The sequence below is a fragment of the Gnatocerus cornutus genome, chromosome 8 (genome assembly GCF_029298725.1).
Source record: "Gnatocerus cornutus isolate USDA-ARS CGAHR chromosome 8, icGnaCorn1.1, whole genome shotgun sequence".
Taxonomy (NCBI): Eukaryota; Metazoa; Arthropoda; class Insecta; order Coleoptera; family Tenebrionidae; genus Gnatocerus; species Gnatocerus cornutus.
The window spans coordinates 654,307-681,012 of NC_142240.1; the positions used below are offsets into that span (position 1 = coordinate 654,307).

The following is a 26,706-nucleotide window of genomic DNA, read 5'->3' on the forward strand; positions in this document are numbered from 1 at the left end:
CTCCACGAAGAGCGGTAAACTCGCGTTGTTCGCGGTTTACTCGCCGCCAGGAGCACCAATCGACGAAGAGGAACTCGACGAAATCTTCAAAAGGAGGGAACCGACGATCGCAATGGGCGACTTCAACGCCAAACACATCGTCTGGAACAGCAAAATCACCAACACGCAAGGAAGAAAACTTTTAAGGTACGTAGAAAATCGAACACTCACCGTTATTTCCACAGATGAGCCGACAAGATACCCGCCTGGAAACTGTGGACAGCCGGACATCCTGGACATCGGAATCATCAAGGACATCAACAAAAGGTTCAAGCTGGAAGTGGAAGACGAGCTCAGTTCCGATCACAACCCGATCGTGCTGACGCTGGACGGAAGCCGAAAGCGAGAACCAAGGATCATCGAGAAGGTCAACTGGAACAAGTACGAAGAAAACTTCACCATCGAAGAAATCGACATCAACAACGGAGAAGAACTAGAAGAAGCAACGAAGAAACTTGAAGGAGCCATTCAATCAGCGATGGAAAAATCCAAAACGAGTAAGATTCAATATGAAATACCAGAGAAAGTTCGCGACGAGATCAAAGAGATCGTCAAGAAAAAAAGAAAAGCTAAAAAAGTGTTTCAGAGAACCCTCGCACCACAGGACAAGAGCGAACTCAACAGATGGAACCACGAACTCAGCCGGATTCTCAGGGAAGAAGAAAACCGGAAGTGGGAAAGAAAAATGGAAGAACTCAACGAAGAAGATCATCCACCATGGAGAATGGCAAGAGCACTGAGGAAGAAAAGAGAAGAAATCCCCCCCCTCGAAACGGAAACCGGAACGGCGTACGAAGACAGGGAGAAGGCAGAAGTTTTCGCGGAGAAGATGGAAGAACAATTCACCAACAACCCCTCGCAGGACAGGAACTTCGAGATGGAAACCGACCAGAACGTCCAACATCACCTCCAGGTACCAGAAGGGTACAGGATGGATGAAGCAACCGAAGAAGAAATCGAAAAAATCATCAAGGACCTCAACCCGAAGAAAGCTCCGGGAAAGGACGGAATCACCAACACGGCAATCCAAAAATTGCCACAGGTAGGTAAACAAGCACTACTGAAAATAACAAATGCAATTTTAGGTCTCCGGAAGTTTCCGGAAGCATGGAAGGAAGCAAGAATCATCATGATCCACAAACCAGGAAAGAAGAAGAAGGACCCCGCCAGCTACCGACCCATCAGTCTGCTCTCCAGTCTGAGCAAGGTAGCCGAACGGGTCATCCAAAGAAGAATTCTCGAAGTAATTGAAGAAAGAAAAATCATCCCGGAAGAACAACACGGATTCAGAAGAAGACACGGAACCATCCACCAAACAACAAGGATCACAGACTTCATCATCCAAGGATTCAACGTCTCAAAAGTGACAACAGGAGTCTTTTTGGACATCGAAAAGGCCTTCGACAGAGTCTGGCACCAAGGACTCGTCCGGAAACTTATCGATTTCCGGATCCCGTTGGCCTACGGTAAGTTAATCCACTCGTACCTAACTAATCGCTGTTTTCAGGTCAAAGTCAACGAAGAAGAATCCACCAAGAAGTGGAGCAAAGCAGGAGTCCCTCAGGGTTCTGTCCTAGGGCCGCTCCTGTATTTGCTCTACACCGCGGACGTTCCAACGACGGAGGACACCGTCATCGCAACGTTCGCGGACGACACGGCCATCCTGGCCCAAGGAAGACACACCGCAGGACTCGCCAAGAAGACCAACACCCACCTGGAGGAAATCGAAAAATGGACAGAAAAATGGAAGATCCAAGTCAACGGGAAGAAGAGCAACGGAATCATCTTCACGAAGAGACCAAAGAAGCACAAGCCAATAAGAAACATCAAGTTCAGAGAAGAAGACATCCCATGGAAGACGGAAGTCAAGTACCTTGGAATCACCATGGACCAAAAACTTGACTTCCAGAAGCACATCAACGAAGCGGAAACCAAGGCGAAGAAGATCAACCAGGAACTCTACCCACTCCTCAACCGGAGGAGTAAGGTAAGTATTGAAAACAAAATACGTATTTACACTTCTGTTATTAGGCCCACCATGACGTACGGAGCACCAACCTGGAACCAAGCAGACGAAAGAAGAAAGAAGAAACTCCAAATCGTGCAGAACAGGACCCTGAGGAACGCCATCGACGCCCCATGGTTCATGACCAACGAACAAATTCACAACGACCTGAAGATTCCACCCATTGAAGATGTCATCCAGAAGATCGCCAGGAGGCACTTCGAGAAGGCAGCAGAACATGAAAACCCAACAATTCGGAAGCAAACAGAAGAAACCACCACGAGAAGATTCAAGAGACCAAGACTCGCAATGGAAGAAGAATAGAAGAAAGAAGAAGAAGAAGAAAAGGTCCCACACTGGAAACACAAGACCACCGAAGAAGAAAGAAGAAAAACCACCGAAACAAAAGGCCACCGAAGAAAACAAGAAGAATGAAGAACACCACCGAAGAAAATGAACCACGACTGTGGAAGAACACGAAAACTCGTGAGACCACGTAAAAGCAGCCACCGACCAAATGATGATGTGCGGCGTTTTAGATCGAGTATACTCGTCGTAACGTGCACGTCGTGTCTGTCTCGTTTTCTCTGTTTTTTTAAACGTTTTTATAACTCTACGACCAGAAAAATAAAAGTATAATGCCACCCAAGACCAGCGGTAAGGCGGCCAAGAAGGCCGGAAAAGCTCAAAAGAACATCTCGAAGAGCGACAAGAAAAAGAAGCGCAGGAGGAAGGAGAGTTACGCCATCTACATTTACAAGGTGTTGAAGCAGGTCCATCCCGATACCGGTATCTCCAGCAAGGCTATGTCTATCATGAACAGTTTCGTGAACGACATCTTCGAACGTATAGCCGCCGAAGCGAGTCGTCTCGCTCATTACAACAAACGTTCGACCATAACCAGCAGGGAGATCCAGACGGCGGTGCGTCTTCTTTTGCCCGGTGAATTGGCGAAGCACGCCGTTTCTGAAGGAACCAAGGCCGTCACCAAATACACCAGTTCAAAGTAAAAATCCTCCTCGAGCAGCTTGGAAGTTGGTTGGAAAAACAACAAAAAAAAAATATCGGTTCTTTTCAGAACCACAAATTCAACTCGAACGAATTAAAAATTTTCGTCTTAATAAACTATAAGTTCCTCAGAGAGAATATAAACGACGATGGAAAAAAAAAAATATATATATATATTTAAAAAAAGTTTGACATCAGAAATGTTAATTAAAAAAGAAAAGAGGAGAGACAACGGCACGCGGTGTTCCCAAGCGGTCACCCATCCAAGTACTGACCGCGCCCGACGTTGCTTAACTTCGCTGATCAGACGAGAAGCGGTGCATTCAACGTGGTATGGCCGTTGCCTGGTAAAATTTTCCAATATGGTAGGTCGTCGTTGACGATTTTTTGTGATTGTTCTATCGTTTGAATGTGACAGTCTTCGATGGTACGCATTTCAGAAAATATACAAGATTTAAAAGAAGAAATTAAATTTTTTCTTTTTTGCGAGTGGCTTTTCTAGTATTTTTTTTTGCGACGAAATGACGAGAAAGAACTCGTCGTATCAGCCGTCAAATTGTTGTTCGTTTGACGATCTGTACGAATCACTTGCGATTAACGTAATTTATAATTTGATTTAAAATTGATTTTACTTACTTGCTTAGATGAAAACGGCACCCACTTGATGTAAACGCCGATACAGACCGTAGATAAATGAACCCCGAACGGGGTTAATTCATGAACTGACCGTAATAGTACGGTTGAAGGTTCGCCGCCGCCGCCGCTACCTGCTTTCTTTCTGCGAACTGATAACAGGGTCGGTTTCTTTGTCCGTTCATTCATCGAAATTCCCACCACTCTGGTCGGGCGAGGCGAGGTGTTGTTGTTTCATGATTTGTTTTCGATTCATTCTTTTTCTGACGTTCGATTCATAGTGATGTGTTGTCGAAAGTGTCGTCGTCGTCACGTTTAAACAAGAACGTTTAAGTGAGTACATATTTCATTTAAAAACGTTCGTCGTACGTCGTTTCTACTCGAAATGTCGACGATTGAGAGGGAATGTTTTGTGAATTTGTATGTTTTTCGTTTTTGTCAAGAACGAATGAAAATTTCGTTCGATTTCTGTCGACCGACGACCGACCGAAAATCCGCCGACATCGACGTAGTTTTGTTTGGAGTGTCGGTAAAATGCAAACAATGCAAGATTTTCGTATTTTTTTTGGTTTGTGGTGTTTGGGTATTTTTTCTTGGATAATAAAATGGTTTCTTCGAGAGAAATTGCTTCTTTCGAAATGAATTGCCGAGAAAAATTAAAAATCTCGTCCGTTCCCGTCGCTCGATGTTCGACGGTCGTCTGTCTGATTTTCTCTTTATTTTCGTTAAATTGACGAGAATTTCGCCGTCAAAACTGTTTTCGGTCAAGCTTCGATGATCGGATTTTGTCGTGTGAGGTCATTTTTGAGAAAAAAATGCCGATTTAGCGGAAAAAGTCGTTGAAAAAGTCCGTTCGTCGTATAAATTCGTTTCTCATGGTCGAGTCCGAAATTGACGTCGTTTTTTTTCCGACTTGTTCGTCAAGATCGTTTTCAAAAATCAACTCACACGAAAGGGGACGGTTTTATCTTCGTTCTTGAAAAAATTCGACCTCTTCGGACGTCATCTTCGACCTTTTGGGAATTTTTTTCCTACACTCTGCATGTTCGTCGGTCGTCGCTCCGATCCGTGCTGCGTCTCTTTGCGAGGCGATTTTCGATAACATCGCACGTACTTTTCGACCGTTTCGTTCGTGAAACTTGTAGAGGATGGTTCCAAGTTTGTCTGGTCGAAAGCGTAACTTTCCTGTTATTCGTGGAAAACGCGTAACGTCTACGTCGAACTTGGATGTCATCTCCTTGTTTCGGAAGGTCTTTGTTCGAGTCGACGTTCGATCGGTCCCCGTTCGCTTTTGGAGGTCGGCTGGTCGTCCGGGAAAACTTGAGGTAATCCAGGAGGCCATCGCCGACCGAATCGCTCACGTTCCCGCACCCGGAGGCGGTGATCTTCGCGTAAAGAGAACGATGCCATCACGCGAAAGCTGGATTCGAGGCCCACTGAATTTTCTAACTTGACGAGAAGGCTCTCGTTTAGTCCGCGGTCCGCGCGTTTTCGAACGCGCCAACACTTTGACTTTGGCGCCCAATTCGTTCTGTAAAGTTCATTCGTTCTTTCACGAAGAATAAGTACATACCTGCCCATAATAAAAAGAAAAAAAAACACGAAAATATGGCCGACGTAGAAAATCAAGCAGCTTCGACGGTCGCCGGTGCCACTTCCGGCTCCTCACCGGTGAAGAAAGAGAAAAAGCCCAAAAATCCGAGAAGCAAACCTTCTCATCCGCCCACTTCGGAGATGGTCACCAACGCCATCAAGGGTTTGAAGGAACGCGGCGGTTCTTCGTTGCAGGCGATCAAGAAATACGTCGCGGCCAACTACAAAGTCGACGCGGAAAAATTCGCGCCTTTCATCAAGAAGTACCTTAAGGGGGCCGTCGCTTCAGGTTCGTTGGTCCAAACCAAAGGAAAAGGAGCTTCCGGTTCGTTCAAGTTGGCTTCTGCCGTCACCGGTGCAGCTAAGGCTCCGTCCGCCACGAAAAAGAGGTCAACCGCTGCGACCGCGTCGTCATCGGCAAAATCCAAAAAGACGGGCGTTGCGAAACGTTCCGTCGCGTCAGCGCCGACGTCCGCCGAAAAAGGATCCGCCTCTAAGGCCGGTAAGAAGACCGCCCCCGCCGCTTCGGCGAAATCTAAGAAAACTGCCGCCGAAAAGAAGAGCGTCGCCGTATCGAAGGCGAGAAAGGCTGCGTCCGCTCCCGAAAAGAAAGCCAGCGCCGCCTCCAGATCGCCCGTCAAACAACCCAAGACCCCATCGAAAGCGAAGAAATCCAACAAGGCCGGTCCAACGAAGAAACCTAAAGCGCCAAAACCGAAAACGGCGAAAGCCGTCACCGCCAAAGCCAAAAAAACCGCTTCACCCAAGAGAAAGAAGTGAAAAGTCGACGACGACGATGATGATTTAATTTTTTCAACGGCGACGACGACGACGACGTCCTGGTGGTTTCGGGAACGTGCTCCGATCGTATATATCGACGTAGGGGCACCATCGATACAACAAATAAATGGCCCTTTTCAGGGCCACAATTATTTTCAAGAAACGAACGAAAGATTCGCTTAAAATAATGCATACATTCTTGAGATACTTATTTCATTCATAATTTTCCCGCCTCGTAACTCGATATTCCAAACAGTGTTTTACAAAGAATGATAAACTTAATATAATAATGTTGTTTCAAATAGTCTCAGTTAAAAGAAACTGGGTGATAATTTGGCAACATTTCTATTACATTTCATGAAATGAAAAAGAAAAAAAGAAAAACAAAAGTTTATCGTTTTATGTAAGTACGAGTTTTGTGAATAAATCACATAACCTAACTTTTTTTTTTTTTTTTTTTTAATATTTATCTCAAGAAGTTGCATGCGCGAACGATAAATTTTTAATTCGTTGGAAAATAATTGTGGTTCTGAAAAGAACCGATTTTTTTTTTTTTTTCTCCTTTTAACACCTTCGTAGATGAAGAATTTGTTAATTCCAGGTGGTCGAATCGTCATCGGATGAAATTTAAGCCCTCTCGCCACGAATGCGTCTCGCCAATTGGATGTCTTTCGGCATGATCGTGACACGTTTGGCGTGGATGGCGCACAAGTTGGTGTCTTCGAAGAGGCCGACGAGGTACGCCTCGCTGGCTTCTTGAAGTGCCATCACGGCCGAACTTTGGAAACGGAGATCGGTCTTGAAATCTTGGGCGATCTCTCGGACGAGACGTTGGAAAGGCAGCTTGCGGATCAAAAGTTCAGTGCTCTTTTGATAACGACGAATCTCACGAAGGGCGACCGTGCCGGGCCTGTAACGGTGAGGTTTCTTGACACCTCCTGTCGCGGGAGCGCTTTTTCTGGCCGCCTTCGTGGCCAACTGTTTCCTAGGTGCCTTGCCACCGGTGGATTTACGAGCCGTCTGTTTAGTTCTCGCCATCTTGGATGAATTGAAATTGAAACTTATCAATTAACGTAGTAGTAGTAGTAGCTTCGACAACTGACCTGACCGACCGACCGTACGTACGAACGTTCGAAAGTCAACTGAAAATTTGCGTCGCTTGAACGGCCGTTTTATAAACTCGATGAGTCATACGGCGACGCCATTGGTGGATTCGTTTTTAACGCGAGGTGGAGCTGCCGTAACTTATAAATAGTCTCCTAGAATGAAATTTTGACGGTAGTTCCATAACGAACTTGGTCGAAGCTACGTCGTTTTGTACGAAGAATTTCCTAATTTTATCAAGATGACCGGTCGTGGTAAAGGTGGCAAAGGATTGGGTAAAGGTGGCGCCAAACGTCATCGCAAAGTTCTCCGCGATAACATCCAAGGTATAACGAAACCGGCGATCAGAAGATTGGCTCGTCGTGGTGGTGTGAAACGTATTTCCGGTCTCATCTACGAAGAAACCAGAGGTGTGTTGAAGGTCTTCCTCGAGAACGTCATCCGTGACGCCGTAACTTACACCGAACACGCAAAACGTAAGACCGTCACCGCCATGGACGTCGTCTACGCCCTGAAACGTCAAGGTCGTACCCTTTACGGTTTCGGCGGTTAATTTTATCATTTTATGACGTGTATATCCGCACCCTCAGAGGAATAACAACAACCCCCCCCCCCCGCAGGCAAACAAAAAAAAAACGGTTCTTTTCAGAACCACAAAATAAATCAAGCGAATTAAATATGTTGCTCATATGTGTTTTGTCTTTAATTCGAAATAATAATAATAAAAAAAAAAAAAAAAACGTACGGAGTGATCATTTTAATTTGTGATCCAGGTGGCCTTGACAATTTTGACAGTTTTAGGTTAGAACCTGGAAAAAGCGAAAAACTTTGACAAGTAATAAATAAATCCTCTCATCAAATGACGATCGTTACATCCAGTCGGTCATTAAGACACTAAAATAGCTTGAGGTTTCAAAAAAGAATGTTTTTGCCATGATGAGTAAATTTGAGGTTATGTCAAATGTGGGGTAGAAGTTACTCTCAGACGTGACTTGAAACAAAATCTCATAGCCGCCTACGTCACAAAATAAAACGATTGATTGTATTAGGATGTTCGAGACGGAGAGCACGTATAGGCAACCATCGGTGTCTGTATGCATGCATGCGTTCTTAACAGTTTCATGTGGGAAATGTGCAAAAATTTACGACGAATCGGAATGTTTCTTGAATTAAATAATCAATAGATAGTTTTGTCGAGTTCGTGCTTTCGTCGGGCGTTGAAATTTTCTAAAAATTACGATAAAAAGTCGTAAAAATCATCTTTCTTGGTTGAACGCAATCGAAAATTTTCCGTTCAGTCTGCGCTCGTATAATGAATTAATTAATTAATCGATTTAACTTCTTAAAATGGATCATTTTCGATAAATCAGTATGAATAAATTATCAGGTTTTCTTTCGATCAAAAAAAAAAAAAAGTAACAGAAATTCCGATATTTATGCGTTTGTTTTATTAAATCTAACGACGTTTGGCTAAGTGAAATCGAAAAGACTTTTTTGGTCTCATGAATTGTAAACGTCAAATTAACATTCAATTGACAGCTTCGGAAACACTAGATTTACAAGCGCCCTGGACGTTTACACACGCCGTGCTGTAAAAAAATTGCCCAAATCGTCTGCTCTTCACATGCGTTTATAAATTAAAATCACTTTACCCATAATGAAGATTGATCACCAAAGTGGAATCTACCTAAATTATTATCTCAATTAAGACAATATTTCTATTTTTTAAGTAATATTAAAACGTTTTTTATACAGCGCCATCTTGTGTACTTTTTGTGCACCAACTACAAAATTGACAGAATTGACAGATGATGAAATTTACAAATGTCAGATGTGACAGTTCCCATAAATTTTGAAAAATCCAATTATTTAAATTAAAATTTTACGGCCAAAAAGTTTAATACAACTCTTGTGCGTTGACCATTTTACAGAGCTCAATGATTAAAGCACTCCGGGGCTACGCCGTCGTGCTTCAAACTGATTTCGCGCTGTAAAATGTAAGTTACCACACGCGACTGTAAATAACTATTAACATGATTCTCATAGGTAGGTTGTTGGTTTTTTTTTTTTTGGCGAAAAAATCAATTCGTTCGAGTTGAATTTTTGGCCCTGAGAAGGGCCGATGTGAAGATGGTCTTTTATACAAGTTTTTGTTTTTCGTTTGAGAAGACGACGACGAACGAATTAAATTTAAGGCTTCTTTTCGGTCTTCTTTGGCAACAAAACCGCCTGGATGTTAGGCAAGACACCGCCTTGGGCGATGGTCACGCCGGAAAGGAGCTTGTTTAACTCCTCGTCGTTCCTTATGGCCAATTGAAGATGTCTCGGAATGATACGTGTTTTCTTGTTATCTCTGGCGGCGTTTCCTGCCAATTCGAGTACTTCAGCGGCGAGATATTCCATAACGGCTGCCAAATAAACGGGAGCACCTGCACCCACTCTTTCGGCGTAGTTTCCTTTACGCAGAAGACGATGAATTCTGCCGACGGGGAACTGAAGTCCGGCACGACTGGAACGAGACTTCGCCTTTCCCTTCACTTTACCGCCTTTTCCTCTTCCGGACATGTTGTTGTTTGTTGTATTACGTTAAACAGCCAAAACACCACACCTACTGCGACTGACGACACGAAGCGCACGGATATATATATATATCGGGCGGAATGAGAATGTGCGGGTAGCTTTTGCTACCCTTATATTCTAGTCGGAAGGCCTGAGAGAGAACAGAGGGTTCTTTCTCAGTGATTCAAGACTTCACCTAGTGGAATTTGACTACTTCGCAGAAGAAGCCGATTCCCAGCAGGCGGGTTTTGTTTTTCGCGACGCGGACGCGGGGAAAAAACAAGGTCTGCGGGTTACCATGCAAAGCAGGGGAGAGACTTCTGTGGGAGGCGGTGCTCAGAGAAGCTGAGGACTGACTTTCACAGTGTCTTGGCGTGCGTTAGAAACTAACATGCAAGAAAATTTGCGCAAAGCGCAAGACGAAAAGGTACGCTCAAACCAAATTGGGGGGCTCGTCGGAAGGTGCGGTGGTGTGGATTTCTTCTCCCATCACCTTCTAAGCAGCGCCATCTTGGGCCGCTTGCATCTGGGGGGACCTTCTTCATCGTAATCGATGGCGAGTCGGACGAGTGGGTTGGGGTGATCTTCAGCTTTCCTGAAGGACCGGACCGCAATGTCGTAGAGAAACTCCCCCATGAGGGGGAGATCTGCTTCCCGGTGGAGTTGGGCGTTGCGGACGAACCATGGGGCGTTGAAGGCCTGTCGGAGGAATCGGTTTTGGAGGACCTCCAGCCGAAGCATGTTGGTGCGCGAGGGAGCGTGCGCCCAGGCGACCGATGCGTAGGTGATGGTCGGACGGATGATGGTTCGGAACAGCAGGAGTTTGTTGTTGGTTGACATCTTGCTGCGTCTGCAGATGAGCGAGTGGAGCATTCCTATGGCCATCTTCCCCTTGTCTACGGCGTAGTCAAGGTGATGGCGGAAGTCGAGCTTTTGGTCGATGATGACACCCAGGTACTTCACCCTGTCTCTCCAGGGGATGACTCTGTTGAACATCTCGATCTCACCCTCTGGCTGAACTCTACGTCGCGTCACTAAGAGCGCTGTGCTCTTTTCGGGGTTGACGTCGATCAGCCAGAGCTTGCACCAGTCTTCGAGGCGGCTGACGGCTTCCTGAAGGTATCGGGTTGCCAGCAGCGGTTGCTTCGAGCGGGCGAGAATCGCTGTGTCATCTGCGTAGACGGCCAACGATGTCCTCTGGGTCCTGGGGATGTCCGCGGTGTACACCGCGTACAGGAGAGGGGAGAGGGCGGAGCCTTGAGGGACCCCGGCCTCGATGTCGTGGAGTTCGGAGAGAGAATTGCCGATGCGTGACCGAAATTTTCTGTCCTGGAGGAAGGAGTGGACCAGCTGCACCATCGCCAGCGGAACGCCGTTGGTGTGGAGCTTGTAGACAAGTCCATCGTGCCAAACGGTGTCGAAGGCTTTGGAGACGTCGAGAAAGACTGCACCAGTCACTTGCTTGCGCTCGATCCCGGTGGCGGCGTATTCTACGACTCTTAGCAGCTGATCGGAGGTGGAGTGTTTTGGACGGAAGCCAAATTGCTCATCTGGCAGGATGTGGAAATCTTTGACGATTTTCGCCAGTCGGGAGTGGATGAGTTTTTCCGCGACCTTGCCAACTGCGGACAGCAGGCTGATGGGTCGGTGGTTTTGCGGAAATTTGTGGTCCTTGCCCGGTTTCGGAATGAAGATCACCGTTGCGCACTTCCAACGATCTGGAAAATAACGAAATTTGAATGCGGCATTACAAATGTTCGCTAACGATACAACCGTGTTATCTGGCAGGTGTTTCAGGATCCTGTTGGTGATGTTATCAGGACCTGGTGCTTTTCTGGGTCGAAGTCCCCGGATTAGGAGTCGGATTTCTTCAGGAGAAGTGGGTGGGATGGGAATTTCGGGATCTTCATCGATGATTTCCCGGACGTGGCTTTCCACGTGGTCGAGATGGTCGTCGTCGGCGTTTTCCAGGTTGGTTCTGCATTGCAGTTCCAAGCTGTCTGCAAACGCCGCCGCCTTTTCCTCGTCGGTGTAGACGATTCCATTTCTTCCGTGGATGGGAGGGAGCGGTTTCTTGCTGCTGCGAAGTGCCCTGGTCATCCTCCAGATCGAGTTGTCTTCCGTGGTGAGAGACTCGAGTTTCTCCTCCCATTGTTCATTTCTGAACTCCTGGAGGTCGATCGTGATCTCTCGCTGGAGACGGTTCGCAATCGTTCGGTCCACGGCGAGGCCGCTTCTCCTTGCGATTCTTCTGGCACGGTTTTTCTCCCTGATCATGTCCACGATTCTTTGGGGAATCGTGCGCCGTTTGGTTGGCGGCCGGGAGGAAGTCGTGGTGGATTGGGCGATGGCGGCTTGAATCCGTCTCTCGAATTCTTCGACTGCTGCCTCGATTTGACCTTGATGTTCGATCTCGGGGAATTCTCTGAACTCATTCTCCGCGTGGGCGATGAAATCCATCCAGTTCACTGTTGACGTGGTGACGACTTCTGGTTCGTTTGCCTCGTTACCGATTTGCATCAGAACGGGGCTGTGATCCGAAGAAAGTTCGTCGATTGTCGTCAGCTCAATCTGGTGGCGCACGTTCTTGACGATGGCGATGTCAAGAGTGTCGGGAAGCCCAGTTCGGTAGTTGTGGTACGTCGGTTGAACCGGCGCACGAACTCCGATGTCGGGGTGTCGTTGCAGAAGAACGTCGAGAGTGAGGCCATTTTGGTTGTTGGTTCGGCTGCCCCAGTTGTTGTGCTTGGCGTTGAAGTCGCCAGCAGCGATGACTGGAGTGTTGCCGTCCATGATGGCCAGAAGGTCAGCTTCGAGGAGCCGGGTGTTGTGCCCCGGTGGGTTGTAGCAAGCTACAAGCCGGAGGGGTCCCCTGGTGGTCGAGATCGTGACGGTCGTCGCTTCCAGATGCTGGAGATCTGGGACGTTCGCAGCGTTGTGCTTGATGGCGCTTCTCACGTAGATGGCGGTGCCACCTCCACGTCCATTCGGCCTATCGGATCGATGAAGTGTGAATCCAGGAATTTTTGGGTCCCGGGACGCCTCTTGAAGCCTCGTCTCGCACAGAAGTACGATGTCCACTTCAAGTCGGTCCATGAATTCCTCAAGCTCATTACGAGCTTGCCGGAGTCCGTTGGCGTTCCAGAACGCAATCTGTAGGGAAGAGGGAGTTAATGAGGAACTACCCATTTAGCACAGGAGCGATACAAACGCTGCCAGTTTCCTGGCGAGATCCTTTGTGTCTTTGGCTTGAGTGATGGCCTCCAGGAGTTGGTTCTTCTGGAGGGCGAAGTTCACTTCTTGCTTCTTCGCCGGAGTTCCTCCTTTGACCATCTCGGCCCATGAGATGGTTCCGGGGGCGGCGGGGGTTCTGGGGGCGGCGGTCCTGGGAGCGGCGGTGGCGGTCCTGGGAGCTGCGGCGGTGGTCCGGGGAGCGGCGGCTGCTTGCGTCCTCTTCGGTGTCGGGGGGTTCCTCGCTGGTTTAGGGAACTTTGTGCACCCCTTGTAGTTGGCAGTGTGAGTGCCACTACAGTTTGCGCACTTGGCGGGGGCGGTTCTGGGTTTCTGGCATTCCCCAGAACGATGTTCGCCTGCACACTTCACGCAGCGCGGCTTGGCAGTGCAGTGCGTCTGTGAGTGGTGGAAGCGTTGGCAGCGGTGGCACTGGCTCGTCGCTTCTTTCTTGTGGGGCTTCTCCACCTTGACGGAGATGGCCTCGAACATCCTGGTCACGCGGTGGATGTTCTCCGTCTGGTTGGCTGGGACCTCAACCAGAACCAGGGGGAGCTTCCTTCCCTGGCGATGCATCCTGCTGGCGCGCAGGGCTGGGATGCCGGTCTTCAACAGGTCCTGGAGGACCTCTTCGGAGGAGATCCCGACTGGGACTCCTCTGATGACGGCTCTTGCCGGTCGGGCTTCGGGGAGCGAGTAGGTGAAGTACTCCACCTTCTCTTGTTCCAGGAGTCGAGTGAGACCCCTGAATTCCTCCGACGAAGCCGTCTGGATCCTCATGCCGCCGTCAGCGGTGGCGGCAGCCTTGTGGATCGCGATGCCGGCGGTTCTCGCTTTCCTCTGGACGGAGAGGAATTTGGTCGAGTCCAACATTGTGATGGGCGGGACTCGAGTTTTCTTCGGTGGCGCTTCGGCGTCGTCACCGTCGGGATGAGTGGAGGAAGATCTTCTTTCTTCCGAAGCGCACGGACAAACGTACTGCTTCAAATAAATGCCGAAAGCGTGGAAGGCTAGAAATTTATATGGTCGGTACAGCGCCATCTCGTTAAGGCAATGGTCGAACGACGAACTAAGGTGGAGCGTCTGTTTGACGCTCGCTCGTTATAAATAGAGGGATTTTAGGTGTGCGGCGTTTTAGATCGAGTATACTCGTCGTAACGTGCACGTCGTGTCTGTCTCGTTTTCTCTGTTTTTTTAAACGTTTTTATAACTCTACGACCAGAAAAATAAAAGTATAATGCCACCCAAGACCAGCGGTAAGGCGGCCAAGAAGGCCGGAAAAGCTCAAAAGAACATCTCGAAGAGCGACAAGAAAAAGAAGCGCAGGAGGAAGGAGAGTTACGCCATCTACATTTACAAGGTGTTGAAGCAGGTCCATCCCGATACCGGTATCTCCAGCAAGGCTATGTCTATCATGAACAGTTTCGTGAACGACATCTTCCAACGTATAGCCGCCGAAGCGAGTCGTCTCGCTCATTACAACAAACGTTCGACCATAACCAGCAGGGAGATCCAGACGGCGGTGCGTCTTCTTTTGCCCGGTGAATTGGCGAAGCACGCCGTTTCTGAAGGAACCAAGGCCGTCACCAAATACACCAGTTCAAAGTAAAAATCCTCCTCGAGCAGCTTGGAAGTTGGTTGGAAAAACAACAAAAAAAAAAAATCGGTTCTTTTCAGAACCACAAATTCAACTCGAACGAATTAAAAATTTTTGTCTTAATAAACTATAAGTTCCTCAGAGAGAATATAAACGACGATGGAAAAAAAAAAAATATATATATATTTAAAAAAAGTTTGACATCAGAAATGTTAATTAAAAAAGAAAAGAGGAGAGACAACGGCACGCGGTGTTCCCAAGCGGTCACCCATCCAAGTACTGACCGCGCCCGACGTTGCTTAACTTCGCTGATCAGACGAGAAGCGGTGCATTCAACGTGGTATGGCCGTTGCCTGGTAAAATTTTCCAATATGGTAGGTCGTCGTTGACGATTTTTTGTGATTGTTCTATCGTTTGAATGTGACAGTCTTCGATGGTACGCATTTCAGAAAATATACAAGATTTAAAAGAAGAAATTAAATTTTTTCTTTTTTGCGAGTGGCTTTTCTAGTATTTTTTTTTGCGACGAAATGACGAGAAAGAACTCGTCGTATCAGGCGTCAAATTGTTCGTTTGACGATGATCTGTACGAATCACTTGCGATTAACGTAATTTAAAATTTGATTTAAAATTGATTTTACTTACTTGCTTAGATGAAAACGGCACCCACTTGATGTAAACGCCGACACAGACCGTAGATAAATGAACCCCGAACGGGGTTAATTCATGAACTGACCGTAATAGTACGGTTGAAGGTTCGCCGCCGCCGCCGCTACCTGCTTTCTTTCTGCGAACTGATAACAGGGTCGGTTTCTTTGTCCGTTCATTCATCGAAATTCCCACCACTCTGGTCGGGCGAGGCGAGGTGTTGTTGTTTCATGATTTGTTTTCGATTCATTCTTTTTCTGACGTTCGATTCATAGTGATGTGTTGTCGAAAGTGTCGTCGTCGTCACGTTTAAACAAGAACGTTTAAGTGAGTACATATTTCATTTAAAAACGTTCGTCGTACGTCGTTTCTACTCGAAATGTCGACGATTGAGAGGGAATGTTTTGTGAATTTGTATGTTTTTCGTTTTTGTCAAGAACGAATGAAAATTTCGTTCGATTTCTGTCGACCGACGACCGACCGAAAATCCGCCGACATCGACGTAGTTTTGTTTGGAGTGTCGGTAAAATGCAAACAATGCAAGATTTTCGTATTTTTTTTGGTTTGTGGTGTTTGGGTATTTTTTCTTGGATAATAAAATGGTTTCTTCGAGAGAAATTGCTTCTTTCGAAATGAATTGCCGAGAAAAATTAAAAATCTCGTCCGTTCCCGTCGCTCGATGTTCGACGGTCGTTTGTCTGATTTTCTCTTTATTTTCGTTATATTGACGAGAATTTCGCCGTCAAAACTGTTTTCGGTCAAGCTTCGATGATCGGATTTTGTCGTGTGAGGTCATTTTTGAGAAAAAAATGCCGATTTAGCGGAAAAAGTCGTTGAAAAAGTCCGTTCGTCGTATAAATTCGTTTCTCATGGTCGAGTCCGAAATTGACGTCGTTTTTTTTCCGACTTGTTCGTCAAGATCGTTTTCAAAAATCAACTCACACGAAAGGGGACGGTTTTATCTTCGTTCTTGAAAAAATTCGACCTCTTCGGACGTCATCTTCGACCTTTTGGGAATTTTTTTCCTACACTCTGCACGTTCGTCGGTCGTCGTTCCGATCCGTGCTGCGTCTCTTTGCGAGGCGATTTTCGATAACATCGCACGTACTTTTCGACCGTTTCGTTCGTGAAACTTGTAGAGGATGGTTCCAAGTTTGTCTGGTCGAAAGCGTAACTTTCCTGTTATTCGTGGAAAACGCGTAACGTCTACGTCGAACTTGGATGTCATCTCCTTGTTTCGGAAGGTCTTTGTTCGAGTCGACGTTCGATCGGTCCCCGTTCGCTTTTGGAGGTCGGCTGGTCGTCCGGGAAAACTTGAGGTAATCCAGGAGGCCATCGCCGACCGAATCGCTCACGTTCCCGCACCCGGAGGCGGTGATCTTCGCGTAAAGAGAACGATGCCATCACGCGAAAGCTGGATTCGAGGCCCACTGAATTTTCTAACTTGACGAGAAGGCTCTCGTTTAGTCCGCGGTCCGCGCGTTTTCGAACGCGCCAACACTTTGACTTTGGCGCCCAATTCGTTCTGTAAAGTTCATTCGTTCTTTCACGAAGAATAAGTACATACCTGCCCATAATAAAAAGAAAAAAAAACACGAAAATATGGCCGACGTAGAAAATCAAGCAGCTTCGACGGTCGCCGGTGCCACTTCCGGCTCCTCACCGGTGAAGAAAGAGAAAAAGCCCAAAAATCCGAGAAGCAAACCTTCTCATCCGCCCACTTCGGAGATGGTCACCAACGCCATCAAGGGTTTGAAGGAACGCGGCGGTTCTTCGTTGCAGGCGATCAAGAAATACGTCGCGGCCAACTACAAAGTCGACGCGGAAAAATTCGCGCCTTTCATCAAGAAGTACCTTAAGGGAGCCGTCGCTTCAGGTTCGTTGGTCCAAACCAAAGGAAAAGGAGCTTCCGGTTCGTTCAAGTTGGCTTCTGCCGTCACCGGTGCAGCTAAGGCTCCGTCCGCCACGAAAAAGAGGTCAGCCGCTGCGACCGCGTCGTCATCGGCAAAATCCAAAAAGACGGGCGTTGCGAAACGTTCCGTCGCGTCAGCGCCGACGTCCGCCGAAAAAGGATCCGCCTCTAAGGCCGGTAAGATGACCGCCCCCGCCGCTTCGGCGAAATCTAAGAAAACTGCCGCCGAAAAGAAGAGCGTCGCCGTATCGAAGGCGAGAAAGGCTGCGTCCGCTCCCGAAAAGAAAGCCAGCGCCGCCTCCAGATCGCCCGTCAAACAACCCAAGACCCCATCGAAAGCGAAGAAATCCAACAAGGCCGGTCCAACGAAGAAACCTAAAGCGCCAAAACCGAAAACGGCGAAAGCCGTCACCGCCAAAGCCAAAAAAACCGCTTCACCCAAGAGAAAGAAGTGAAAAGTCGACGACGATGATGATTTAATTTTTTCAACGGCGACGACGACGACGTCCTGGTGGTTTCGGGAACGTGCTCCGATCGTATATATCGACGTAGGGGCACCATCGATACAACAAATAAATGGCCCTTTTCAGGGCCACAATTATTTTCAAGAAACGAACGAAAGATTCGCTTAAAATAATGCATACATTCTTGAGATACTTATTTCATTCATAATTTTCCCGCCTCGTAACTCGATATTCCAAACAGTGTTTTACAAAGAATGATAAACTTAATATAATAATGTTGTTTCAAATAGTCTCAGTTAAAAGAAACTGGGTGATAATTTGGCAACATTTCTATTACATTTCATGAAATGAAAAAGAAAAAAAGAAAAACAAAAGTTTATCGTTTTATGTAAGTACGAGTTTTGTGAATAAATCACATAACCTAACTTTTTTTTTTTTTTTTTTTTTAATATTTATCTCAAGAAGTTGCATGCGCGAACGATAAATTTTTAATTCGTTGGAAAATAATTGTGGTTCTGAAAAGAACCGATTTTTTTTTTTTTTTTCTCCTTTTAACACCTTCGTAGATGAAGAATTTGTTAATTCCAGGTGGTCGAATCGTCATCGGATGAAATTTAAGCCCTCTCGCCACGAATGCGTCTCGCCAATTGGATGTCTTTCGGCATGATCGTGACACGTTTGGCGTGGATGGCGCACAAGTTGGTGTCTTCGAAGAGGCCGACGAGGTACGCCTCGCTGGCTTCTTGAAGTGCCATCACGGCCGAACTTTGGAAACGGAGATCGGTCTTGAAATCTTGGGCGATCTCTCGGACGAGACGTTGGAAAGGCAGCTTGCGGATCAAAAGTTCAGTGCTCTTTTGATAACGACGAATCTCACGAAGGGCGACCGTGCCGGGCCTGTAACGGTGAGGTTTCTTGACACCTCCTGTCGCGGGAGCGCTTTTTCTGGCCGCCTTCGTGGCCAACTGTTTCCTAGGTGCCTTGCCACCGGTGGATTTACGAGCCGTCTGTTTAGTTCTCGCCATCTTGGATGAATTGAAACTTATCAATTAACGTAGTAGCTTCGACTGACCTGACCGACCGACCGTACGTACGAACGTTCGAAAGTCAACTGAAAATTTGCGTCGCTCGAACGGCCGTTTTATAAACTCGATGAGTCATACGGCGACGCCATTGGTGGATTCGTTTTTAACGCGAGATGGAGCTGCCGTAACTTATAAATAGTCTCCTAGAATGAAATTTTGACGGTAGTTCCATAACGAACTTGGTCGAAGCTACGTCGTTTTGTACGAAGAATTTCCTAATTTTATCAAGATGACCGGTCGTGGTAAAGGTGGCAAAGGATTGGGTAAAGGTGGCGCCAAACGTCATCGCAAAGTTCTCCGCGATAACATCCAAGGTATAACGAAACCGGCGATCAGAAGATTGGCTCGTCGTGGTGGTGTGAAACGTATTTCCGGTCTCATCTACGAAGAAACCAGAGGTGTGTTGAAGGTCTTCCTCGAGAACGTCATCCGTGACGCCGTAACTTACACCGAACACGCAAAACGTAAGACCGTCACCGCCATGGACGTCGTCTACGCCCTGAAACGTCAAGGTCGTACCCTTTACGGTTTCGGCGGTTAATTTTATCATTTTATGACGTGTATATCCGCACCCTCAGAGGAATAACAACAACCCCCCCCCCGCAGGCAAACAAAAAAAAAACGGTTCTTTTCAGAACCACAAAATAAATCAAGCGAATTAAATATGTTGCTCATATGTGTTTTGTCTTTAATTCGAAATAATAATAATAAAAAAAAAAAAAAACGTACGGAGTGATCATTTTAATTTGTGATCCAGGTGGCCTTGACAATTTTAACAGTTTTAGGTTAGAACCTGGAAAAAGCGAAAAACTTTGACAAGTAATAAATAAATCCTCTCATCAAATGACGATCGTTACATCCGGTCGGTCATTAAGACACTAAAATAGCTTGAGGTTTCAAAAAAGAATGTTTTTGCCATGATGAGTAAATTTGAGGTTATGTCAAATGTGGGGTAGAAGTTACTCTCAGACGTGACTTGAAACAAAATCTCATAGCCGCCTACGTCACAAAATAAAACGATTGATTGTATTAGGATGTTCGAGACGGAGAGCACGTATAGGCTACCATCGGTGTCTGTATGCATGCATGCGTTCTTAACAGTTTCATGTGGGAAATGTGCAAAAATTTACGACGAATCGGAATGTTTCTTGAATTAAATAATCAATAGATAGTTTTGTCGAGTTCGTGCTTTCGTCGGGCGTTGAAATTTTCTAAAAATTACGATAAAAAGTCGTAAAAATCATCTTTCTTGGTTGAACGCAATCGAAAATTTTCCGTTCAGTCTGCGCTCGTATAATGAATTAATTAATTAATCGATTTAACTTCTTAAAATGGATCTTTTTCGATAAATCAGTATGAATAAATTATTAGGTTTTCTTTCGATCAAAAAAAAAAAAAAAAAAAAGTAACAGAAATTCCGATATTTATGCGTTTGTTTTATTAAATCTAACGACGTTTGGCTAAGTGAAATCGAAAAGACTTTTTTGGTCTCATGAATTGTAAACGTCAAATTAACATTCAATTGACAGCTTCGGAAACACTAGATTTACAAGCGCCCTGGACGTTTACACACGCCGTGCTGTAAAAAAATTGCCCAAATCGTCTGCTCTTCACATGCGTTTATAAATTAAAATCACTTTACCCATAATGAAGATTGATCACCAAAGTGGAATCTACCTAAATTATTATCTCAATTAAGACAATATTTCTATTTTTTAAGTAATATTAAAACGTTTTTTATACAGCGCCATCTTGTGTACTTTTTGTGCACCAACTACAAAATTGACAGAATTGACAGATGATGAAATTTACAAATGTCAGATGTGACAGTTCCCATAAATTTTGAAAAATCCAATTATTTAAATTAAAATTTTACGGCCAAAAAGTTTAATACAACTCTTGTGCGTTAACCATTTTACAGAGCTCAATGATTAAAGCACTCCGGGGCTACGCCGTCGTGCTTCAAACTGATTTCGCGCTGTAAAATGTAAGTTACCACACGCGACTGTAAATAACTATTAACATGATTCTCATAGGTAGGTTGTTGTTTTTTTTTTTTTTGGCGAAAAAATCAATTCGTTCGAGTTGAATTTTTGGCCCTGAGAAGGGCCGATGTGAAGATGGTCTTTTATACAAGTTTTTGTTTTTCGTTTGAGAAGACGACGACGAACGAATTAAATTTAAGGCTTCTTTTCGGTCTTCTTTGGCAACAAAACCGCCTGGATGTTAGGCAAGACACCGCCTTGGGCGATGGTCACGCCGGAAAGGAGCTTGTTTAACTCCTCGTCGTTCCTTATGGCCAATTGAAGATGTCTCGGAATGATACGTGTTTTCTTGTTATCTCTGGCGGCGTTTCCTGCCAATTCGAGTACTTCAGCGGCGAGATATTCCATAACGGCTGCCAAATAAACGGGAGCACCTGCACCCACTCTTTCGGCGTAGTTTCCTTTACGCAGAAGACGATGAATTCTGCCGACGGGGAACTGAAGTCCGGCACGACTGGAACGAGACTTCGCCTTTCCCTTCACTTTACCGCCTTTTCCTCTTCCGGACATGTTGTTGTTTGTTGTATTACGTTAAACAGCCAAAACACCACACCTACTGCGACTGACGACACGAAGCGCACGGACAAACGTACTGCTTCAAATAAATGCCGAAAGCGTGGAAGGCTAGAAATTTATATGGTCGGTACAGCGCCATCTCGTTAAGGCAATGGTCGAACGACGAACTAAGGTGGAGCGTCTGTTTGACGCTCGCTCGTTATAAATAGAGGGATTTTAGGTGTGCGGCGTTTTAGATCGAGTATACTCGTCGTAACGTGCACGTCGTGTCTGTCTCGTTTTCTCTGTTTTTTTAAACGTTTTTATAACTCTACGACCAGAAAAAAAGTATATAATGCCACCCAAGACCAGCGGTAAGGCGGCCAAGAAGGCCGGAAAAGCTCAAAAGAACATCTCGAAGAGCGACAAGAAAAAGAAGCGCAGGAGGAAGGAGAGTTACGCCATCTACATTTACAAGGTGTTGAAGCAGGTCCATCCCGATACCGGTATCTCCAGCAAGGCTATGTCTATCATGAACAGTTTCGTGAACGACATCTTCGAACGTATAGCCGCCGAAGCGAGTCGTCTCGCTCATTACAACAAACGTTCGACCATAACCAGCAGGGAGATCCAGACGGCGGTGCGTCTTCTTTTGCCCGGTGAATTGGCGAAGCACGCCGTTTCTGAAGGAACCAAGGCCGTCACCAAATACACCAGTTCAAAGTAAAAATCCTCCTCGAGCAGCTTGGAAGTTGGTTGGAAAAACAACAACAAAAAAAAAAAAAAAATCGGTTCTTTTCAGAACCACAAATTCAACTCGAACGAATTAAAAATTTTTGTCTTAATAAACTATAAGTTCCTCAGAGAGAATATAAACGACGATGGAAAAAAAAAAAATATATATATATTTAAAAAAAGTTTGACATCAGAAATGTTAATTAAAAAAGAAAAGAGGAGAGACAACGGCACGCGGTGTTCCCAAGCGGTCACCCATCCAAGTACTGACCGCGCCCGACGTTGCTTAACTTCGCTGATCAGACGAGAAGCGGTGCATTCAACGTGGTATGGCCGTTGCCTGGTAAAATTTTCCAATATGGTAGGTCGTCGTTGACGATTTTTTGTGATTGTTCTATCGTTTGAATGTGACAGTCTTCGATGGTACGCATTTCAGAAAATATACAAGATTTAAAAGAAGAAATTAAATTTTTTCTTTTTTGCGAGTGGCTTTTCTAGTATTTTTTTTTGCGACGAAATGACGAGAAAGAACTCGTCGTATCAGGCGTCAAATTGTTGTTCGTTTGACGATCTGTACGAATCACTTGCGATTAACGTAATTTAAAATTTGATTTAAAATTGATTTTACTTACTTGCTTAGATGAAAACGGCACCCACTTGATGTAAACGCCGACACAGACCGTAGATAAATGAACCCCGAACGGGGTTAATTCATGAACTGACCGTAATACTACGGTTGAAGGTTCGCCGCCGCCGCCGCTACCTGCTTTCTTTCTGCGAACTGATAACAGGGTCGGTTTCTTTGTCCGTTCATTCATCGAAATTCCCACCACTCTGGTCGGGCGAGGCGAGGTGTTGTTGTTTCATGATTTGTTTTCGATTCATTCTTTTTCTGACGTTCGATTCATAGTGATGTGTTGTCGAAAGTGTCGTCGTCGTCACGTTTAAACAAGAACGTTTAAGTGAGTACATATTTCATTTAAAAACGTTCGTCGTACGTCGTTTCTACTCGAAATGTCGACGATTAAGAGGGAATGTTTTGTGAATTTGTATGTTTTTCGTTTTTGTCAAGAACGAATGAAAATTTCGTTCGATTTCTGTCGACCGACGACCGACCGAAAATCCGCCGACATCGACGTAGTTTTGTTTGGAGTGTCGGTAAAATGCAAACAATGCAAGATTTTCGTATTTTTTTTGGTTTGTGGTGTTTGGGTATTTTTTCTTGGATAATAAAATGGTTTCTTCGAGAGAAATTGCTTCTTTCGAAATGAATTGCCGAGAAAAATTAAAAATCTCGTCCGTTCCCGTCGCTCGATGTTCGACGGTCGTCTGTCTGATTTTCTCTTTATTTTCGTTAAATTGACGAGAATTTCGCCGTCAAAACTGTTTTCGGTCAAGCTTCGATGATCGGATTTTGTCGTGTGAGGTCATTTTTGAGAAAAAAATGCCGATTTAGCGGAAAAAGTCGTTGAAAAAGTCCGTTCGTCGTATAAATTCGTTTCTCATGGTCGAGTCCGAAATTGACGTCGTTTTTTTTCCGACTTGTTCGTCAAGATCGTTTTCAAAAATCAACTCACACGAAAGGGGACGGTTTTATCTTCGTTCTTGAAAAAATTCGACCTCTTCGGACGTCATCTTCGACCTTTTGGGAATTTTTTTCCTACACTCTGCACGTTCGTCGGTCGTCGTTCCGATCCGTGCTGCGTCTCTTTGCGAGGCGATTTTCGATAACATCGCACGTACTTTTCGACCGTTTCGTTCGTGAAACTTGTAGAGGATGGTTCCAAGTTTGTCTGGTCGAAAGCGTAACTTTCCTGTTATTCGTGGAAAACGCGTAACGTCTACGTCGAACTTGGATGTCATCTCCTTGTTTCGGAAGGTCTTTGTTCGAGTCGACGTTCGATCGGTCCCCGTTCGCTTTTGGAGGTCGGCTGGTCGTCCGGGAAAACTTGAGGTAATCCAGGAGGCCATCGCCGACCGAATCGCTCACGTTCCCGCACCCGGAGGCGGTGATCTTCGCGTAAAGAGAACGATGCCATCACGCGAAAGCTGGATTCGAGGCCCACTGAATTTTCTAACTTGACGAGAAGGCTCTCGTTTAGTCCGCGGTCCGCGCGTTTTCGAACGCGCCAACACTTTGACTTTGGCGCCCAATTCGTTCTGTAAAGTTCATTCGTTCTTTCACGAAGAATAAGTACATACCTGCCCATAATAAAAAGAAAAAAAAACACGAAAATATGGCCGACGTAGAAAATCAAGCAGCTTCGACGGTCGCCGGTGCCACTTCCGGCTCCTCACCGGTGAAGAAAGAGAAAAAGCCCAAAAATCCGAGAAGCAAACCTTCTCATCCGCCCACTTCGGAGATGGTCACCAACGCCATCAAGGGTTTGAAGGAACGCGGCGGTTCTTCGTTGCAGGCGATCAAGAAATACGTCGCGGCCAACTACAAAGTCGACGCGGAAAAATTCGCGCCTTTCATCAAGAAGTACCTTAAGGGGGCCGTCGCTTCAGGTTCGTTGGTCCAAACCAAAGGAAAAGGAGCTTCCGGTTCGTTCAAGTTGGCTTCTGCCGTCACCGGTGCAGCTAAGGCTCCGTCCGCCACGAAAAAGAGGTCAGCCGCTGCGACCGCGTCGTCATCGGCAAAATCCAAAAAGACGGGCGTTGCGAAACGTTCCGTCGCGTCAGCGCCGACGTCCGCCGAAAAAGGATCCGCCTCTAAGGCCGGTAAGAAGACCGCCCCCGCCGCTTCGGCGAAATCTAAGAAAACTGCCGCCGAAAAGAAGAGCGTCGCCGTATCGAAGGCGAGAAAGGCTGCGTCCGCTCCCGAAAAGAAAGCCAGCGCCGCCTCCAGATCGCCCGTCAAACAACCCAAGACCCCATCGAAAGCGAAGAAATCCAACAAGGCCGGTCCAACGAAGAAACCTAAAGCGCCAAAACCGAAAACGGCGAAAGCCGTCACCGCCAAAGCCAAAAAAACCGCTTCACCCAAGAGAAAGAAGTGAAAAGTCGACGACGATGATGATTTAATTTTTTCAACGGCGACGACGACGACGTCCTGGTGGTTTCGGGAACGTGCTCCGATCGTATATATCGACGTAGGGGCACCATCGATACAACAAATAAATGGCCCTTTTCAGGGCCACAATTATTTTCAAGAAACGAACGAAAGATTCGCTTAAAATAATGCATACATTCTTGAGATACTTATTTCATTCATAATTTTCCCGCCTCGTAACTCGATATTCCAAACAGTGTTTTACAAAGAATGATAAACTTAATATAATAATGTTGTTTCAAATAGTCTCAGTTAAAAGAAACTGGGTGATAATTTGGCAACATTTCTATTACATTTCATGAAATGAAAAAGAAAAAAAGAAAAACAAAAGTTTATCGTTTTATGTAAGTACGAGTTTTGTGAATAAATCACATAACCTAACTTTTTTTTTTTTTTTTTTTTAATATTTATCTCAAGAAGTTGCATGCGCGAACGATAAATTTTTAATTCGTTGGAAAATAATTGTGGTTCTGAAAAGAACCGATTTTTTTTTTTTTTTTCTCCTTTTAACACCTTCGTAGATGAAGAATTTGTTAATTCCAGGTGGTCGAATCGTCATCGGATGAAATTTAAGCCCTCTCGCCACGAATGCGTCTCGCCAATTGGATGTCTTTCGGCATGATCGTGACACGTTTGGCGTGGATGACGCACAAGTTGGTGTCTTCGAAGAGGCCGACGAGGTACGCCTCGCTGGCTTCTTGAAGTGCCATCACGGCCGAACTTTGGAAACGGAGATCGGTCTTGAAATCTTGGGCGATCTCTCGGACGAGACGTTGGAAAGGCAGCTTGCGGATCAAAAGTTCAGTGCTCTTTTGATAACGACGAATCTCACGAAGGGCGACCGTGCCGGGCCTGTAACGGTGAGGTTTCTTGACACCTCCTGTCGCGGGAGCGCTTTTTCTGGCCGCCTTCGTGGCCAACTGTTTCCTAGGTGCCTTGCCACCGGTGGATTTACGAGCCGTCTGTTTAGTTCTCGCCATCTTGGATGAATTGAAACTTATCAATTAACGTAGTAGTAGTATTAGTAGCTTCGACAACTGACCTGACCGACCGACCGTACGTACGAACGTTCGAAAGTCAACTGAAAATTTGCGTCGCTCGAACGGCCGTTTTATAAACTCGATGAGTCATACGGCGACGCCATTGGTGGATTCGTTTTTAACGCGAGGTGGAGCTGCCGTAACTTATAAATGGTCTCCTAGAACGAAATTTTGACGGTAGTTCCATAACGAACTTGGTCGAAGCTACGTCGTTTTGTACGAAGAATTTCCTAATTTTATCAAGATGACCGGTCGTGGTAAAGGTGGCAAAGGATTGGGTAAAGGTGGCGCCAAACGTCATCGCAAAGTTCTCCGCGATAACATCCAAGGTATAACGAAACCGGCGATCAGAAGATTGGCTCGTCGTGGTGGTGTGAAACGTATTTCCGGTCTCATCTACGAAGAAACCAGAGGTGTGTTGAAGGTCTTCCTCGAGAACGTCATCCGTGACGCCGTAACTTACACCGAACACGCAAAACGTAAGACCGTCACCGCCATGGACGTCGTCTACGCCCTGAAACGTCAAGGTCGTACCCTTTACGGTTTCGGCGGTTAATTTTATCATTTTATGACGTGTATATCCGCACCCTCAGAGGAATAACAACAACCCCCCCCCCGCAGGCAAACAAAAAAAAAACGGTTCTTTTCAGAACCACAAAATAAATCAAGCGAATTAAA

At 45.9% G+C, this 26,706-nt stretch overlaps 5 protein-coding genes and 3 non-coding genes across 8 annotated transcripts; 3 read left to right on the forward strand and 5 right to left on the reverse strand.

Annotated features, from left to right (window-relative positions):
• Positions 1 to 3,278: 3,278 nt before the first annotated feature.
• Positions 3,279 to 3,397, reverse strand: LOC148169308 (5S ribosomal RNA). The gene has a single exon (XR_015770674.1). It is a non-coding gene; the product is annotated as a 5S ribosomal RNA (ribosomal RNA).
• A 673-nt stretch (positions 3,398 to 4,070) lies between these two features.
• LOC148169309 (uncharacterized) lies at positions 4,071 to 6,058 on the forward strand. The gene is made up of 5 exons (XM_088043601.1): positions 4,071 to 4,105; positions 4,305 to 4,383; positions 4,513 to 4,543; positions 4,611 to 4,657; positions 5,225 to 6,058. Exons 1-5 carry the CDS (start codon positions 4,071 to 4,073, stop codon positions 6,056 to 6,058), a joined length of 1,026 nt encoding a protein of 341 aa, XP_087899727.1.
• Positions 6,059 to 9,352: 3,294 nt separating this feature from the next.
• LOC148169310 (histone H2A-like) lies at positions 9,353 to 10,211 on the reverse strand. The gene is made up of 5 exons (XM_088043604.1): positions 10,161 to 10,211; positions 10,085 to 10,107; positions 9,936 to 10,041; positions 9,775 to 9,872; positions 9,353 to 9,716 (listed from the first exon to the last, which is right to left on the reverse strand). The coding sequence occupies exons 1-5, from the start codon at positions 10,209 to 10,211 to the stop codon at positions 9,353 to 9,355; spliced, it is 642 nt and encodes a 213-aa protein (XP_087899730.1).
• A 4,573-nt stretch (positions 10,212 to 14,784) lies between these two features.
• Positions 14,785 to 14,903, reverse strand: LOC148169311 (5S ribosomal RNA). The gene has a single exon (XR_015770675.1). It is a non-coding gene; the product is annotated as a 5S ribosomal RNA (ribosomal RNA).
• A 673-nt stretch (positions 14,904 to 15,576) lies between these two features.
• On the forward strand, positions 15,577 to 17,564 carry LOC148169312 (uncharacterized). Its single transcript, XM_088043611.1, has 5 exons — positions 15,577 to 15,611; positions 15,811 to 15,889; positions 16,019 to 16,049; positions 16,117 to 16,163; positions 16,731 to 17,564. The coding sequence occupies exons 1-5, from the start codon at positions 15,577 to 15,579 to the stop codon at positions 17,562 to 17,564; spliced, it is 1,026 nt and encodes a 341-aa protein (XP_087899737.1).
• A 3,274-nt stretch (positions 17,565 to 20,838) lies between these two features.
• Positions 20,839 to 21,793, reverse strand: LOC148169313 (histone H2A-like). The gene is made up of 4 exons (XM_088043612.1): positions 21,749 to 21,793; positions 21,388 to 21,400; positions 21,261 to 21,327; positions 20,839 to 21,202 (listed from the first exon to the last, which is right to left on the reverse strand). The coding sequence occupies exons 1-4, from the start codon at positions 21,791 to 21,793 to the stop codon at positions 20,839 to 20,841; spliced, it is 489 nt and encodes a 162-aa protein (XP_087899738.1).
• Positions 21,794 to 22,155: 362 nt separating this feature from the next.
• LOC148169314 (5S ribosomal RNA) lies at positions 22,156 to 22,274 on the reverse strand. The gene has a single exon (XR_015770676.1). It is a non-coding gene; the product is annotated as a 5S ribosomal RNA (ribosomal RNA).
• Positions 22,275 to 22,947: 673 nt separating this feature from the next.
• On the forward strand, positions 22,948 to 24,935 carry LOC148169315 (uncharacterized). Its single transcript, XM_088043613.1, has 5 exons — positions 22,948 to 22,982; positions 23,182 to 23,260; positions 23,390 to 23,420; positions 23,488 to 23,534; positions 24,102 to 24,935. The coding sequence occupies exons 1-5, from the start codon at positions 22,948 to 22,950 to the stop codon at positions 24,933 to 24,935; spliced, it is 1,026 nt and encodes a 341-aa protein (XP_087899739.1).
• The last annotated feature ends 1,771 nt before the right edge of the window (positions 24,936 to 26,706 follow it).